We start from the raw sequence: 18,765 nt of genomic DNA on the forward strand, positions 1-18,765 counted from the left end.
ATGGAGCCCCAGACCAAGAGAGATTGACCATCATCTTGAACTTCTTCCATTTTCTAATAATTGCGCCAACAGTTATTGCCTTCTCACCAAGCTGCTAAGCCTATTGTCCTGTAGCCCATCCCAGCCTTGTGCAGGTCTACAATTTTATTCCTGATGTCCTTACACAGCTCTCTGGTCTTGGCCATTGTGGAGAGGTTGGAGTCTGTTTGATTGAGTGTGTGGACAGGTGTCTTTTATACAGGTAACGAGTTCAAACAGGTGTAGTTAATACAGGTAATGAGTGGAGAACATGAGGGCTTCTTTAAGAAAAACTAACATGTCTGTGAGAGCCGGAATTCTTACTGGTTGGTAGGTGATCAAATACTTATGTCATGCAATAAAATGCAAATTAATTATTTAAAAATCATACAATGTGATGTTCTGGATTTTCTCTCACAGTTGAAGTGTACTTATAATAATTATTACAGACCTCTACATGCTTTGTAAGTAGGAAAACCTGCAAAATAGGCAGTGTATCAAATACATGTTCTCCCCACTGTATATATAACTTAGTTGGAAGCAATTTAGAGTTCATCTGCATATCTAAAATGTTGTTTTGCAGGTCCAGTGTGCTGTCCATGTATGCCATTTAAAATTCTGTCCAACCACACAGCCTCTATCCAGCTTGGTATAGATGGGGAGCCCCAAAGTCTTCCCCCTCGGAAGTGATCTCGACCTGTATAGAGAATTTCAGTAAAAATCATTGTTTAGTATACAATTACTGGACCTGACACTGACAATAACATGTTCAGTAGCAAAAACAACTTTGAGCATTACATTCTTTTTTATTAACCTTTGTCTGCTTCGATTTTATGGAAATCTAATTTTACATCCCATTATGATGTCTCCTGTGTGTACAAATAATGTTTTAAAGAACACTTTACATCTTGTTGAATACATAACAGAAAAACCTGCAATTGTCTTATGTTGTGCTGGTCTTACAGATAAGCTTAGTTATTTGCTTGTCCTGAAAAGTTGATTATAGCCCAGAAGAATAATAATGGTTTATATTTATGTAGTGTATAAATCCCCAGTAATAACATTGTTATTAGTGTTACTGACTAAAGACAGAAAATGTATAATTAATTAAACATTGAATAATAATTTCAAACTTGGGGAGATGAAAACACATACATAATAAAAGTTAGATTGTTTGCATGGTTTCCCACTTAACTCTACATACCTCTGCTTTAATGGCAGTAAGGGCATTTGTGGTTTTGTCCAAGTCATGCCTGCTGCAGCATTTATTTATGCTCCCGTTTTATTTGAGAATTTTTCTTGTAACTGATTAGTACATCCTCAGGATTTCTTACTCTAACACAACAAAAGATATGCATGAGATCATGTTATTCATTGGTTAAACATCTACTGTGCATAAAGTACCTAATCTATACCATGTATTTCATTTCCAGTCCTACAGTGTCCCCGGCCGTACAGATCAGTTGTGTAGCCAAGGAAAAATACAACTTACCCAACTGTTAAATTGCTTAATTAGCAGTTCACAAGAATCAATTGTTCTTTAATGGTAAGGTCAACAAAAATATTCCAAGTCTGAGTCTTCCTCAGTATTCAAACAGAAATGGTATGTTCCTTTTTAAAGTACAAATTAGCTTCACGTTAATTGCCTTGAATGGGTATTTCGAGGAATCTTTCAAATATCCAAGTGTTGAACTCTACAACGTTTGGTAGTATATTTTTGTTGTGTGTGTTTGGCCAGAACATTTATTCACTCATTTTCTTTTGGATGAAATGTTGGGTGAACAAGCTAACTATTTAATAAAATTGCATTTGAAAACCCTCTGAAATATACTAAACAACCCTATTACAACCCCAATTGATCTTGGAAAGACATGGTGGCCTTTAGGCATTATGGTTCTGAAAGGACATTCATGAGTACCATCATTTGAAATGGTTGTAATCATTCTCCTCGTACTGTTTGCCCAAGTGAATCTCAACCACAATGTTTGCGTTATTGGCTCTACCAACTGACATGAGTCCTAAGTCAGAATAACCCAATACATTACCAATGGTACCAGGAGTTGGACAGCACCATTGGGTTTTAGGCATAGTTAATTTTTCAGATGCCATTATTACTAATTAATGTGTTACCTGAACTGTGTAAAATTCTTAAGAAAATATGTATTTATTTCAGTTCATAATTATCTTCCCCTGTTTAAGTTTCAGGCTGAGTAATGTGTATTGATTGCACTGCAGCACAATTCCACTTGTATTGAACGTTTCAACTAAACTAAACTTATTTTATACATATGTACTGCAACCTATCATATTTTCTATTGCCTAGCAACCCATAAAACAGTGGAATTCCATACAGGTTACATTTTAAACACATATGCTTACATATCATTTGTCTGAGGCAGTGTTAAAACTAGCAATGTGTTTACCATTGCGTAAGTTGTGTTGTGTAATGTTCTGTGGCCTCAAACTGGCACAATACTGAAAGCAAATTGAAATTCCTTTTTCGCATGTACAATTGAATGTATATATTGAAATTCTATACTATTCTAAAAAATATATTTAATGGACGAATGCTAGAATATTTTCAGGTACATTTTGACAACCCTAGTCACTAGCTAGCGTCCTAGCAAGCTTCAGTAGCAAGCTTCAGTAGCAAGCTTCCTAGCACTACTTTTCTTATTCTATTTTGACCAAATAAAAATGTTAAATCTCGGTTTCACATGAATTTGCTTGCTTTTTTTATTACGGTACAATAAATTTGCTACCTCCTTTGCCAACGAAGAATGCCATCAGGCGTTGAGTATACAAATATGTAGTCCTTCTCTTTCTATTGCGTCTCACAACCAATGTTAGAGCTGCATTCTACCATTTTCTTTATGCGTTGGGCACAATGTTTTTATAGAAATGTCATACATCCTAATTTTAAATAATGTTTATTAATATAAAACATATAAATATTATTATTATTATAATAACAGGTGATAGAGATAGTGTTAGGATTTAGGGCATTTCTATAAAAACAAATCAGGGACCTTGTGCAACATGCATAATGTGGGTGGTGGTATGCACCTCTAACGTTGGTTGTGAGCCACCATAGAAAGAGGACTGCACTGTAAACTGCAGGCCTGAAAGTGTTCTTCATTTACAAAGGTAGGTAGCGAATAATTGTTTTTACACTTTTTTTGTGGTTAAAGCAAGCAAGCTTTCCATTTTTTACTCAGTTATAATGTAACAAGTAAAAGCACGCTAGCAAGCATGGTACTGAAGCTAGGAAGGATGCTAGGGCTTTCCAAATATTGCAAAAATGATATTCCAAGATTAGTCGATGAAAATATTTTTCAAAACCATAATGCCAAAGGGCTTTGCAAAATCATTTCATTTTCAAATTTCACAAGGTGTTTAAATGTTATTTTATTAAATAGTTTGCTCGTTCACCCAACATTTAATCCAAAAGAAAATGAGTGAATTAAGTTTCTGGCCGAACACAAACTAAAATATAAAATAAAATATTGTAGAGTTGGATATTGGATATGAAAAAGATTCCTCTATATACCCATTCAAGGCAATTAACATTAAGCTAATTTGTCTTTTACAAAAGCACACATAATTTTTGTTTGAATACTGAGGAAGACTCAGAGACTTGGAATATATCTGTTGAACAATTGGTTCTTGTTAACTGCTAATTAAGCCATTTAATAGTTGAGTAAGTTGTATTTTTCCTGAGCTACACAACTGATATGTATTGCCGGGGATACTGCAGATGAAATACATGCAATATATTAGGTACATTATGCACACTAGATGTTTAACCAATCAATAGCATGACCTCATGCATATCTTTTGTTGTGTTGTAGTAAGAAATCCTGAGGATGTACTACACAGTTACAAGAAACTTCTGAAAGACTTCAGGAAAACCAGGAACATAAATAAATGCTGCAGGAGGCACAAGTTGGACAAAACTACGATTGCCCTTACTGCCATTAAAGCAGAGGTATGTAGAGTTAAGTGGAAAACCATGCAAACAATCAAACTTTTAATATGTATTTGTTTTCATCGCCCCAAGTTTGCAATTTTTATTCAATGTTTAAATCATTATTAATGTATGCTGCCTTCAGTCAGTTAATAATAACTATGTTTTAGACCTTTTTTGTGTTAGTAAACAGCAATGGTGTATTTTGTGGGCAGAGCTGAACTAGTGGTAGAAGCAAGCAAACAAGCTTTATATAGCACAATTAATACATAGGAGCAATTCAATGTGCTTTACAAAGAAAAAGAAAAATATAAAAATACAGTAGCATAAAAACAAATTATCAAAGGAAATCATCAAAACAACGTCATAATAATAAAACATAGAATAAGAAAATAGAAATAGAATAAAAATGGGATAAAAACATAGGAAGCTATAAAATATGTAAGGCTAAACAGTGCGGTTGAGTTTAAGCACTCATAGGCGTGTGAAAATAGAAGTGTTTTTAACCTGGATTTGAAAATGGATACATTTGGGACACGTTTAAGATCTTCTTGTAGTTTGTTCCAGTTGTGTGCAGCATAAGCTGACCATAAGCTTGACCATGTTTATTTTGGACTCTGGGCTCTATTAGCTAACCTCTGTTAATGGATCCAAGAGCGCTGCTCGTTTAAATTCTTCAAACATATCAAAAATGTATTCAGGGCTTAGACCACAGGTGTCAAACCGGTTCCACGGAGGGCCGAGTGTCTGCAGGTTTTCGCTCTCACCTTGTACCTGATTGATTAATTAGTTCACTAATTGGTTAATTTCTACCCCCACCTGGTTGTTCAGGTCTGACCTGGGAACCAATTTAAAGGAAAACCCAAAGACCTGCAGACACTCGGCCCTCCGTGGAACCGGTTTGACACCCCTGGCTTAGACCATTCAGTTATTTTTAAACTAAAAGCACCACTTTAAAATCTATTCTGTAACTGACTGGAAGCCAGTGCAAAGATTTAAGAACCAGAGTGATATGCTCTGTTTTCTTGGTACTGGTTAACATTCTAGCAGCAGCATTCTGAATGAGCTCCAGCTGTTTTACAGTCTTTTTGGTGAGTCCCTTTAAGAGGCCATTACAGTGGTCAACCCTACTAGAGATATAGGCATGGATGAGCTTCTCTTGGTCTTTTTGCGACACCAAGCCCTTGATTCTGGCTATATTTTTTAGATGATAGAATGCTGTTTTGGTGACTGCTTTGATATGACGGTTAAATTTGAGGTCTCTTAACAACATATAGGAATATGGATCATCTGGATACCTTCAGTTCCAAGGTCTTACGCTGCTATACTAATGTGCTGGGGGATTGGGTCAGTTCTCCTTCCCCACTAAGTTCTCCTTCTCCACTATAAATCGTTGTTGATATGAGGAATGCATTTTCTGAATTTTCCCAGTCTTCTCCCGTTTTAAACTTTAGGAGGACATGAGGTCCTGGTCCACACCTGCGGAGTACCTAGTTTGGGGGGCTCGTTGCAGTCCCTGTCCTTGTCCATCTGGTCTACTTCTGACCTAGTCTAAATTGAAATAGACTCTGGATTTAGCCCAGATAAATGTATTAATTATTCCAATTGGACTCTTAATATCTCACCCGGCACAGCCAGAAGAGGACTGTTCACCCCTCTGAGCCTGGGTCCTCTCTAGGTTTCTTCCTAAAATTCAGCCTTCTTAGGGAGTTTTTCCTAGCCACTGAAATTCAACACTACTGTTGTTTGCTTTTTGGGGTTAAAGGCCGGGTGTCTCTGTAAAAGCACTTTGTGACAACTGCTGTTGGAAAAAGGGCTTTATTAATACATTTGATTGATTCTCCAGTTATTTGGTAAAGTAAATGTCATATCAAAGATGTAATAATACAGTATATCCCATTCATTCCCTAACCCTAACCCTAACCCTAACCCTAACCCTAACCCTAACCCTAACCCTAACCCTAACCCTAAATACTGTGTGACGTAAGATAAGCTGTCTAGGTATGAGCAATTTGGTTTGTTTGCATGCTAATTCTGCTTAGACACTAGCTAATGTTGCTAATGTTGGTCAATGGTGTTTACCATTGTGAAATAGCCTACTTAGAATGCTAGCTTTGTGGTTGCTGTTGTTACTAATTTGTGGTTATTATTATTACTACATCACAGATTTTGCCTGTGTGATAAACAGTGGACAAAACTTTGCCTGATGTGAAATGAGCACTGCAGAGATGAGCATTCCGAAAGGTTTCATCAGTCCAGTCTGTCTGTTTAATGGCTTGCAACCTTAAACCCCAGCATTTAGCTTCAAAGGGTGGCTTCAACAACGGTATTCTATAAAAATGATGGCCTTATTTTTGCATTCCTATTCTGACGTCCAACGGCACAACAATAATTTGACGATCTTGCCCGTTTCCCTACACTTGTTCCCGCAGTTTTCTGCCACCACCAAACTTTAGTGATGTAACTGTGAGGTCCACTCCAAGTTGTTCTATTACTGGGTATTTTTACACAACAAGAATATAAAACTTTTTTTTCTGGTCTATAATCAACTTTTCAGGACAAGGAAAGTACTAAGCTTGTCTCTAAGAGAAGCACAACAAATGTTTCTGTTAGGTATTCAACAAAAAAAGTGTTCTTTAAAACATTATTTGTACACACTGGTGACATCATAATGGGATTAACATTGATTTCAATAAAATCTGAGCAGACAAAGGTTAATTATAGAAAATTGAATGTTCGCAGTTGTTTTTGCTACTGAACATGTTATTGTCAGTGTCAGGTCCAGTAATTGTATACTAAACAATGATTTTTACTGAAATTCTCTATACAGGTCGAGATCACTTCCGAGGGGGAAGACTTTGGGGCTCCCCATCTATACCAAGCTGGATAGAGGCTGTGTGGTTGGACAGAATTTTAAATGGCATACATGGACAGCACACTGGACCTGCAAAACAACATTTTAGATATGAAGATGAACTCTAAATGCTTCAGATGAAAAATATACAGCTCCTGGAAAAAAGAGACCACTGCACCTTTTTCTTTCCTTTCCAAAAAATTTGAAAAGGAAGGTTTTGAGTGGGGAACAGAATGGTTAAAATTAAGAGACCACTGCAAATTGAACCACTGTTCCTCACTCAAAACCTTCCTTTTCAACTTTTTTGGAAAGGAAAGAAAAAGGTGCATTGGTCTCCTAATTTTATCCGGAGCTGTTTATATAAACAAGAAGCTTCACATAGTAGTGGTTATAGTTGTTTGTAATAGTATTTTATTGTTTTTCTTTGATTTAATAAAATGTTTAGAATTGACAGATGTGTTTTTAATTGTCATTATATCTCCGTCCAAATGGTGCAGATTTTTACAGATTTTACTACTGTCAATCAGACTCATTTGACTATTCCAGACATACTTGCTTGGTAGGTGTAACTACTAAAAGACACCACTTTTAAGCCCTCTTTCCTTGTAATTACACTAAGTGTTGTGTTGGTACTGTGTAAGAACAAGTTTAAGATGATGGACTTAATAGGAACTTACATGGCAAGTAAGGGTGATGTATTAACTGTTAACAAATGATCATTTAACACATTAACTTTTATCAGGTATTATTATGAATTAGACTAGTTTTAATCTGCATTTACACCATAAGCTAATGGATCTTGCTTGCATCTACCTTTGGAAACAACACATTTTCGGGGATTTGCATTTTGGGCATCTATCGAAATGTGAGCCAGGCACCTGTGGATACCCACATTTTAAAGTATGCCTTCTAATGTTAACATTTAATTGTCCTAAACAACAGTCAAATCTGACAAACACATTTGTTTATCCTATCCGTTTCATTCGTCAGCTTCTCGCCTTCGATGTGACTAAATAATTGTACTTTGGACCGCTTTCTATCCTGCATGTTGTCAAGTTTCAGGGTAAGCAGGACGACAGGCGCAAAGTTGACAGACAATGTTGATGGATTTAATAACAAAACTAGGGCATTGAAATTAACACTGTTCCCGATGGGGGCGATGTCTCAGTTAATTTCAAAGAAATGGCAAGCGAGTGGTTTGTGGGCCGATGCGTGCGATCCGTTTGAGGCAAAGAAAAAGTTCAGAATTCTCCGCTTTATGCAAATCACCCACGCCTATCGCTGGGAACTGACCAATCACAGGATTTTGCTTAAGTGGTTGTGAAATGCTCTCTGTTTTTTTTAACTTAGTAGCAGTAATGGGATCCCTTGATTTGTTTAATTGGACGTTATTTTCCTACAAAGACGCAAACCAAAAAAATGCAGAGTGGATTAGTGATGGGAATTTCGACACTATCTCTACTGAGTCGGTTCTTGTCGATTCGTTCAGTAAAAAGTTAAAATCTTTTGTGTCATTTCATTCATTTAGTCAGTAATGCCTACAGCCCCCCACCCCCTTCTTTTTTTTTTTTCTTAGGCAAAGGCTCAATGTACGATTATTATCGTACATGTACATTATCGTACATGTACAATGTATTTATCATTAAAATAAAAAATCAACTACTGCATGAATTATTTTAGACCTACCATGTTTCCAATTACAGTGGGGTGGACAAGTATTTGATACACGGCCGATTTAGCAGGTTTTCCTACTTACAAAGCATGTAGAGGTCTGTCATTTTTATCATAGGTACACTTCAACTGTGAGAGAGTCTTTTTGATTGAGTGTGTGGACAGGTGTTTTTTATACAGGTAACGAGTTCAAACAAGTGCAGTTAATACAGGTAATGAGTGGAGAACAGGAGGGCTTCTTAAAGATAAACTAACAGGCCTGTGAGAGCCGGAATTCTTACTGGTTGGTAGGTGATCAAATACTTATGTCATGCAACAAAATGCTAATTAATTACTTAAAAATCATACAATGCGATTTTCTGGATTTTTGTTTTAGATTCCGTTCAACATGCTTTGTAAGTGGGAAAACCTGCAAAATCCGCAGTGTATCAAATACTTGTTCTCCCCACTGTATCTGTTACAAAAATGTCTTTATAATGCTACTGTCATGATCTATTTTTCTTTGCGAAAGTAAAACTAACAGCATATTTCGTGGTTGGGTAGAACTCTGCTGCCAGTCGTTCAAATGAACTAAACAAACGTTCAATTGAACGATAAAACTGACCAAGTCAGTCGTTCACAATACTTTTTTACTTAGGCGAAGGCTCAGTGTATGATTTTATCTGTGTTTATCATTACAATCAAAAATAAACTACTACATTAATTATTTTAGACCTACCATGTGTCCAATTATCTGTTACAAACATATCATTATAATGTCTCGTTCTATTTTTCTTTGCGAACGTAAAACTACTAGCATATTATAGTCTGCATTCAATTATCAGTCTTTATTATGTTCCTGCCTAGATCTATTTTTCACTGCAAATGTACAAAGACGTTGATCGGAGAACTGAGCAGGAGGACTGGGTGTGAAGCAAGTGATTGTAGAAATCCACTGTCAAACGTTCGAATGAACGATACAATGGAACAAGTCACTAGAAAAAAGGAATTCTGAGTCCCGAGTCACTAAAAAGTTTTTTTCAAAACGAACGAATCGTTCACGAACTGTACATCACTAGCGTAAAGACAGGTGGCAAAAATAGTGCTTCTGGTGTCATTAGATTGCTTGCTACGTTAGCTGACTGGTGGCTACCTAATTCTAGCAAGCTGGTTTGCTAGTTATCATTGCAAGTTGTGTCAGAATAACATCAATGAGGCATACGAATTGTGTAGATAAATATAATGTACAAATTTATAAAATTCCAAATTTGACCATTTTAATAAGCTGACTTTCCTTCATACAAATTTGCTATTCTCAAACCTTGATACACAGCTTACCTGCTGTTATGAAGCTGTTATGAACGCTATGAATGCTAGCGTTGGCTATCTGAAATTACGTGAAATGTTTTATACCACTGTTTAAAACCCATATGCATGTGAATTAAACAACATCAGTATTGCGGTAACACTAAGATTTTCAGGTAAAATATATCCTGCACCAGAATTCTTCAATGTTCCACTTTGGTGGGCTAACTAAACAACGATGCGCCCAATTTTGCTAGCATTGTTGAGTACAACTGTTAAGTGAAATGTCAAATAGTTTATCAAATAAACCGGTATGCTATGTGTCAAAACGTGAACACACGTAGCTAACTTTAAGACATGTTATTCTAAGACACGTCTAACTAATGTACATTGTACATCAGCTGGAGATTGGAATACAACTAGATAATAATGTGTTTTGATTGTTCTAGGCACTGAATACAGACTACATAGATGCAACCAATCTATCCCCTGCATGGCTTTTGACACACCCTTCAAATTATAATATGAGACTAGGAAAATGGCATATCTCCAACGAGTAAAATGGGAAATGTGGAATGAGGAAAATGGGAAATAGATAAATGATAAAATGTGCTAGGCCTGAGAAAATAGTAAAACTGAGATGTTGAAAAATATAAAGGATGTGGAAATGATAAATGGAAGAGTAAAATATTTTTTATTTTATTTATTTTGCTGACTAATAGTAGGGAAAGGAATGGATTAAAAATTTTCTTATATTTCCTACCATTTTAAATATTCTGCTCATCATTTAAAAAAGCATTTAGACATTTACTTTGACAGCACTAGTTTTTATAAACACCAAGACTCAATATTTTTGTTTAAAACAAATGTTTCCTATGTGCCCTGTAGAGAAGTACGCTGACTTCATAGAGGCCAACAGAACAGAAGACCCAGTGGAAAGACTGAAATTGTTGAAGAGAATGGTAGGTTCATGTGAAATTCTGGTATTCAGCGTTTACTCTTACCCATTGCTACTTACAGTTAGTATACACAGTATTAATCCTGCTTTTCACCATAGCTACACGAATTGCCGGATCATCACTATGAGACCATCAAGTTCTTGTCGGCTCATCTTAAAACTGTGGCTGACAACTCTGAGAAAAACAAGGTATAGTAATTTCCATTCAAAATAGACGCCTAACCCTCGACTGGGAGAACCTGTGATTGTGGTAGTAAAAGTATGGAAATGTGGGTGTGTCTGTGTGTGTTTTCTCAACTTTCCACTGACTGTTGTGTTAGATGGAGCCTAGGAACCTGGCAATTGTTTTTGGACCCACTCTGGTGCGCACCTCAGAGGACAACATGACCCACATGGTCACCCACATGCCTGACCAGTACAAGATTGTAGAGACGCTCATTCAACATGTGAGGCACATTTACTATTTAAATTGCAGAATTTTTTGTGCCAAAATTGCATCTACAACCTGATCTGCTTAAACTCACTTGATAAAAGGTACATGTATCAGCTCCTGACAAAACCTCCCTTTTTCCTGTTCCCTTTTTAGTATGACTGGTTTTTCACAGAGGAAGGCAATGGGGAACCAGTGGTGGGTACAGTCAGACATTGTTCCCTCAGAATGACCTTTGTAATTCCGGGGGGGGGGCACAGTTTTAACCTCGATGCCTGACTTTATTCCTTTCAGACTATAGTCCAATATGAGAAAGCGGTCGAGTGTCAGCCTGTGCCCAACATCGACCACCTGCTCACTAACATCGGCCGCACAACAGCCTGCCAAGGAGAAGTCTCAGGTAACGTGTTCCCTGGACCAGACCAACTCTGTGGTGGTGGGTCAACCTTTTACTATCTTTACCCTGCTGAATACTGTCCAATGCATTTTAGTGTTGGAGCAGATCATGCTGTGGGTTGTTTGTGTGGGAAGTGATGGATAGTGCTACTGTCTTTCCAAGAAAGCCTTCTTTGCTTCATTGGCTGTATCATAAGATTGAAATGTCTATGCCAAGTCATGACTTGGAAAGCCTGTGTCAGCAAATTATTATTGCCTCTTCCCCATGATGCAGAGGAGAAGGGTCAAAATAATTTCTGAGATTTATTTTCATCTCTTTGTTTCTAATTAATGACTAAATGTATTTGCCTCAACAAGGTTGTTTAACTATCCCTTCAGCTATAGCGTGTCTGTTTTCAAACTCTACTGGGCTGTCTATCTTTTCTCCTGTTCCTAATCCTGCCCACTGTTGCACTAACACGGCATGTTCTCTCCCAAAGACAACGCGAGAAAAAAAAGCAACAGGCGAACTGTGATCCCTCTGTCTCTAGTGCCACTCTGTCGGGTGTCCTAAAGGATTTCTCAGCATTCTCACATACTGATCTTGACACAGGCCAAGTGGGAGGAGTCTATCACACCATGATGTCACTGATGGACTCTATAATGTCCGTGACGGACAACTGGAACTGTAGGAAGAAGGAGGATTGTTGTCCCCAGTGTAGCTGTCTAGTCTGCAGAAACCCCAATTTCTTGTAAGCTCGAGAAAACAGCCATAAGAGAAATGCGAGGAAACCGCTTGACATGGCAAATATGAAAGGCAAGCAGAGCAGTGGATACATGGTACTGTACCTCCGGTGGTGTCCGTTTTTTAAATCTGAGAATAGCTAACAGAGGCTGGGTGCTACTGTCTGAAAAGCTTTCCGCTGTCTCTCCTCACTGTCTCGCAAGCTTTTCGCATCAGGAGAGATAGCATGGTATGGATCCCAGGTTTCTACCTCACCAGTCAATGTGCACTTGCATACTGTGCCGCCATCTGTTTTCAAGGGGTGTGTAGGGGGGCTTTGGCTATGTAAAGCAATCATAGTCAAAAGATTGAAACAAGATCAACTACTAGGCAGCAGTGGATAAAGATCTTCCTCGCTGGCATTCTTTTTCATGTAGTGCCTTCTGTTTCTTAGCTAGCCCCTCTGTGACCCCCCTGTCATGTCTTAGCCTCATGATTCATTCCATGGTCATCTCTGTCTTTGTCACTGTTGTCATGGCCGTATATGCCGTTATACTTTGCATACTTTCAATCCCTTCGATCCTCAGTTCAACTAAACAGACTATTTTCAATTTCTATTAGCGTTAGTCTAACAACACAAAGTTTAACATCGTAATAGACTACAAAACTACATTTTAAAACCATAGTTTTTTGAGACAATAGTTTTATACACAACATTAATTGGATGTACACAAAGTTGCCTCCGTGAACTGTATTCATCCTTCATCAGACTCAAATGTGCTAGGTTTGTCATTTAACTGTAATTTCAGTCAAACACAAGACAGATTGTGCTAGAACAATTTGGATGAGTAACTGGAGGCTTGGTTTCGCTGTAGAGAATAGAACATAGTGGATCAGTTGATTTTCTGCATGGCACATTCCTTCCGTCATTGTGGTTTTGTTGGTCTGCCATTTTGAAATGCAACCTGGATCTTTTATTCCCCCTGTTATTTCAGTTTCACTTTGTATTTTGGCATGTTTGGTTATTGCTTGTTGGAAGGCATTACCTGGCCATATCATTTTGTGTTTTCAGTCATACTTTGTTGTTTCTTTGTAATATCCAGAATGACTTTCATGGCCTCCAATATATCATGCATGTACAGTATTTTGCATGATGTCTTGATGTTATTTTTTAACAAATTTGCCAAGCTCTCTCCAGAGTGCCTCATCTGTGGTTACTATCCTCATCATGGGTTCTCTGTTTCTTCTACACTTTCACTGGCTGTGTATATATATATGTGTGTGTGTGTGTGTGTGTGTGTATGTACAGTGGGGAGAACAAGTATTCGATACACTGCCGATTTTGTATTTGTCATAATACTTGTACATAAAAGCAGAATTAATATTGGGTACAGAAACATTTGTTTGCAATTACAGAGATCATACGTTTCCTGTAGTTCTTGACAAAGTTTGCAAACACTGCAGCAGGGAATTTGGCCCACTCCTCCATACAGACCATCTCTAGATCCTTCAGGTTTCGGGGATGTCGCTGGGCAATATGGACTTTCAACTCCCTCCAAAGATTTTCTATTGGGTTCAGGTCTGGAGACTGGCTAGGCCACTGCAGGACCTTGAGATGCTTCTTACAGAGCCACTCCTTAGTTGCCCTGCCTGTGTGTTTCGGGTCGTTGTCATGCTGGAAGACCCAGCCACGACCCATCTTCAGTGCTCTTACTGAGGGAAGGAGGTTGTTGGCCAAGATCTCACGATACATGGCCCCATCCATTCTCCCCTTAATACAATGCAGTCGTCCTGTCCCCTTTGCAGAAAAGCATCCCCAAAGAATGATGTTTCCACCTCCATGCTTCACGGTTGGGATGGTGTTCTTGGGGTTGTACTCATCCTTCTTCCTCCAAACACAGCGAGTGGAGTTCAGACCAAAAAGCTCTTTTTTTGTCTCATCAGACAACATGACCTTCTCCCATTCCTCCTCTGGATCATCCAGATGGTCATTGGCAAACTTCAGATGGGCCTGGACATGCACTGGATTGAGCAGGGGGACCTTGCGTGCACTGCAGGATTCTAATCTATGGCGGCGTAGTGTGTTACTAATGGTTTTCTTTGAGACTGTGATCCCAGCTCTCTTCAGGTCATTGACCAGTTCCTGCCATGTAGTTCTGGGCTGATCCCTCACCTTCCTCATGATCATTGATGCCCCACGAGGTGAGATCTTGCATGGAGCCCCAGACCGAGGGAGATTGACTGTCATCTTGAACTTCTTCCATTTTCTAATAATTGCGCCAACAGTTGTTGCCTTCTCACCAAGCTGCTTGCCTATTGTCCTGTAGCCCATCCCAGCCTTGTGCAGGTCTACAATTTTATCCCTGATGTCCTTACACAGCTCTCTGGTCTTGGCCATTGTGGAGAGGTTGGTGTCTGTTTGATTGAGTGTGTGGACAGGTGTCTTTTATACAGGTAACAAGTTCAGACAGGTGTAGTTAATACAGGTAATGAGTGGAGAACAGGGGGGCTTCTTAAAGAAAAACTAACAGGTCTGTGAGAGCCGGAATTCTTACTGGTTGGTAGGTGATCAAATACTTATGTCATGCAATAAAATGCAAATTAATTATTTAAAAATCATACAATGTGATTCTATGGATTTTTGTTTTAGATTCCGTCTCTCACAGTTGAAGTGTACCTAAGATAAAAATGACAGACCTCTACATGCTTTGTAAGTGGGAAAACCTGCAACATCGGTAGTGTATCAAATACTTGTTCTCCCCACTGTATGTATGTATGTATGTATATGTCTTGTTGGGCTGTCCAATATGTTGTTCTAAGGACTTAGTGGATTATTTAAAATGTCCTTATGTCCTCTCTTTTTTCTTACAGATTCAACGACTAGTGACTCTGCCAAATCCAAGGTGAGTGTACGGCCAACTCTCTCCAGTTTGGTATTATTGGAGGATAACCGATGTAGGTGAGCAAGAGAAAGGTCTGGTCACCAGACTATCCAACATCTAATCCAGTGGGTCAATTTAACATCATGGGTCAATTTAACATGTAGATGATCATTGGGATCCCAAGTCAGATTGCGCATGATGGCCACAAATGTCGATTCAGTGTGATAACATGTGAGACTGTATCCAAAGTTATATTACAGGAAGAAAATATCCTTATTGTAATAATAAGAATCCTATATTATGAATTGGCTATCATTTAAAGTTGGTTCAGGACAGCATTCGTCTCTTTTATTTACATGTATTCCTCTTTTCTGGTTTGTGCTCAGTATGGTAAGAAAATCTGGAACTTTATTTGCACAAAGCATAAAGATTCTGGTAGCCGATTTTACATTGATTTATCTGGAAAGATGCGATCAGAATTTTTTTTCCATATAAGGCATGGTGGATAGGTCTAAATAAGACTTTTATAAAGGAATTGCAATGAATATAAAACAAGGCTGATTTCTCTGAGGTGTGAGGTGACAAAAAATACTTTCAAAAGCTCTGCAGATCTGTAGGGCAGTTCATATAATTATTGTAGCCTACTACCAGACATCCTGCATGTGCTTTTATAGACAAACATTTGTGTACAGGCCAGGTAATGTGTGCTCAAGCTATACCCTACTCAACAAATGGATTCATTTGAAAGGCTTTCGTGGGAAAAACACAGGCATTTGCTGCATCTTGTGTACATTCAAATCAGATACAATTTAGATATGATTATCCTCATCTCTGACAGATTGTTTTAATTGGATTTTGCAGAGCTCGGGACCTACTCAGATTGAGTATTGATTTCAGAAAAAAGTGATGGACCTTGTGTGTGTTGCATAGGAATTTCACAAATACAGTTTGGCTCAGATATACCTTTTGGGATCTGATGAAGATTTCTACTTTGGTGCCAGACATCTAAATGTGTTGGGTGGGTCCAAACTTCAGAACTTGTCAGTCTTAGCTTATTTGGACATTTGACTTCAACTAAGGGATCACTTATGCCATAGACAATTGAGCTTCAGGAAAAACCTGTACCGGATCTAGTGCTTCCCATTGCTGCCCTACAGTCACCTGGCTGCCTCTCTCAGATTTGGCTTTGAACACATGAAATCAGTTCATGCAGAACATCAAGCTACCCATGCTGGGCTACTTAAGCATGCTGCTTCTGCTGTTGTGACAAAGGCTGGCATGGTTCAGTTGTAGTTGTCCTCTTGTCACTAATGTTCCTCTCTCTGTCCACCCTTTTGGTTTGAGGCATTTTCAGAGGAACAAGTGGTGTACGGGTTGGTCCTAAGAACTCACACAGGGGTTACAGAGTTTTTCTGTGTGTTGTTCTCCTAAATGGACAAGTACTAACTTGTTTCTCCCTCAATAGGGTTCGTGGGGTTCCGGGAAGGACCAGTGCAATCGAGAGCACCTGGTCTCCTCGATCTTTGCTGCAGCCAACCGCAAAAGAAAGAAGCTCAAGGACAAGCCGCAGCCTAGCAGTTCAGATGATGACCTAGACTCAGTGTTCCTTAAGAATGAGCAGAAAAATCACAGAGATACTGAAGTAGAATTGGAGCCAGAGAGTAGTGCTAGTGCTGATGTAAAAGAGCAAGCAAAAATAGAGAAAGATAATGGAAGAGAAATCGATCTCACGTCCAAAGGCAAAAAAGAGCACAGGCCCTCTTTCTTTCTAAGGGAGAAGCCCTCATCAAGGCAGCCCTCATCTGCCTTTTGCTCCTCACCTAAAAACTCTGGCTCCCCCAGCCTCAGTTACCACACAGCCCCACTTGGAAAGTCCTCCTTATTGGATCCTCTCTCCCAGCTGGATGAGCATTCTTCTGATCTGGGCACTATGAGCTCTGGGGCTTCCGTGCCCAGGGCACGACCAAAGAAGTGGCTGTCAGGAACTGCTGCTCCTGATTTATCAGCGGCTGGTGCATCAGCTGGGGCTGAAGTGAGCTCCATCACCTCTGACTATTCCACCACCTCGTCCATCACCTTCCTCACTGCAGCTGACTCAAGCACTCTCAGTCCTGAGGTTCAGGGTGGAGATGAGGCAGATGACGAGCGTAGCGAGCTCATCAGTGAAGGTCGGCCCATGGAAACTGACAGTGAGAGTGACTTCCCTGTGTTTGCTACAGGATGTTGCAGACAAGGTTTGGATGCTGCCTTAGAACTAACCCAGACTCGGCGTGGGCCAGAAATGACTTATCCTGCAGCAGTTGACGGGAGCATGACTCCCAAACTGGAACCCCGTCGCCTGTTCCCCTCCCATAGACTGATTGAGTGTGACACACTATCCAGGAGGCGGTCCCTGCGGCAGAAGACGGACAGCGAGTCATCGGTTGAGGGAGGAGCCGGCAGTGGGGAACGTGCAGATGGCACTGCTGAGTCAACGCGACTGTCTCGTGTCCTAGAGGTGATGAAGAAGGGGCAATCCACCGGCAGCCTCAGCTCTTCCTCCCGCAGTGAGACAGAGCGCCCTCCCGAGCCCACTTGGCGCCTCAAAATTACAGAAAGGCTCAAGTTCCGTTTGCGCCCATCTGCTGATGATATGTTTGGCCTGGGTGCCCAGAAGAGCCGTTCTTCCCTAGAGACCCGTAGTAAGAAAAAGAACATCCGACGGAGGCACACAATGGGAGGCCAGCGGGACTTTGCTGAACTGGCTGTCATCAATGACTGGAGGGAGCAAGGTGGGGTAGACCAGGCAGCTGAGCTGTCAGCCATGGACCGCCTCAAGCCAAAATGCTCCTCTCAGGACTTTTCCATTCGGGACTGGATTGCCCGCGAGCGCTGTCGGGCCGGAGTGTCAGAGTTCAGCTTGGACACCCCACCCAAAGCTGTCCCAGAGGGGGACAGGCCTGAAGCTCAGGGCACCACCCCAAAGAGACCCTCTCCTTCCAGCTCCCCCGGCCTTCGGCCCATGGTAGGGGAGCAGGTGAATGGAAGTGGGCCGCAAGGCAAAAGCAAAGCCAGCCTCAACCTGGCAGCTGACGACGCGCACCCACACAAACTGTCTGGAGCACAAGTTGTTCGCTCAAGATTCTATCAGTATCTATGAAACAGCAAGGATGTGTTGTGTACAAGTGTGCATGAAAGAGAGAATGAGTTTATGTATGCATGTAGACACCTTGGCAAGGGTTACTGCACAATATTTGTTTTGCAAAGTGTGTGTGTGTGTGTGTATATACAGTGGGGAGAAAGTATTTGATACACTGCTGATTTTGCAGGTTTTCCCACTTACAAAGCATGTAGAAGTCTGTCATTTTTATCATAGGTACTCTTTAAGTGTGAGTGACGGAATCTAAAACAAAAATCCAGAAAATTGCATTGTATGATTTTTAAGTAATTAATTTGCATTTTTTTGCATGAGTATTTGATACATCAGAAAAGCAGAACTTAGTATTACAGAGATCATACATTTCCTGTAGTTCTTGACCAGGTTTGCACACACTGCAGCAGGGATTTTGGCCCACTCCTCCATACAGACCATCTCCAGATCCTTCAGGTTTTGGGGCTGTCGC

General features: G+C 39.8%; 1 protein-coding gene across 10 annotated transcripts in view; it reads left to right on the forward strand.

The window, feature by feature from the left end:
• The window catches only part of LOC105028187 (rho GTPase-activating protein 21), a 129,039-nt gene extending 110,574 nt beyond the window's left edge, over positions 1–18,465 (forward strand). For 7 of the 10 annotated variants that reach the window (XM_020045289.3, XM_020045290.3, XM_020045288.3 and 4 more), the window contains 7 exons: positions 10,683–10,756; positions 10,852–10,941; positions 11,073–11,198; positions 11,339–11,380; positions 11,477–11,582; positions 15,153–15,184; positions 16,629–18,465. In XM_020045289.3, the coding sequence (XP_019900848.3) occupies positions 10,683–10,756; positions 10,852–10,941; positions 11,073–11,198; positions 11,339–11,380; positions 11,477–11,582; positions 15,153–15,184; positions 16,629–18,302 (2,144 nt within the window). In that variant the 3' untranslated portion in view covers positions 18,303–18,465. Of the gene's footprint in view, positions 1–10,682; positions 10,757–10,851; positions 10,942–11,072; positions 11,199–11,338; positions 11,381–11,476; positions 11,583–12,057; positions 12,532–15,152; positions 15,185–16,628 lie in introns of those variants that run through there. The other 3 variants (XR_002196611.3, XM_020045293.3, XM_034289303.1) reach the window with 3 other exon arrangements.
• Positions 18,466–18,765: the final 300 nt, after the last annotated feature.

Source organism: Esox lucius, chromosome 21, assembly GCF_011004845.1.
Source record: "Esox lucius isolate fEsoLuc1 chromosome 21, fEsoLuc1.pri, whole genome shotgun sequence".
Taxonomy (NCBI): Eukaryota; Metazoa; Chordata; class Actinopteri; order Esociformes; family Esocidae; genus Esox; species Esox lucius.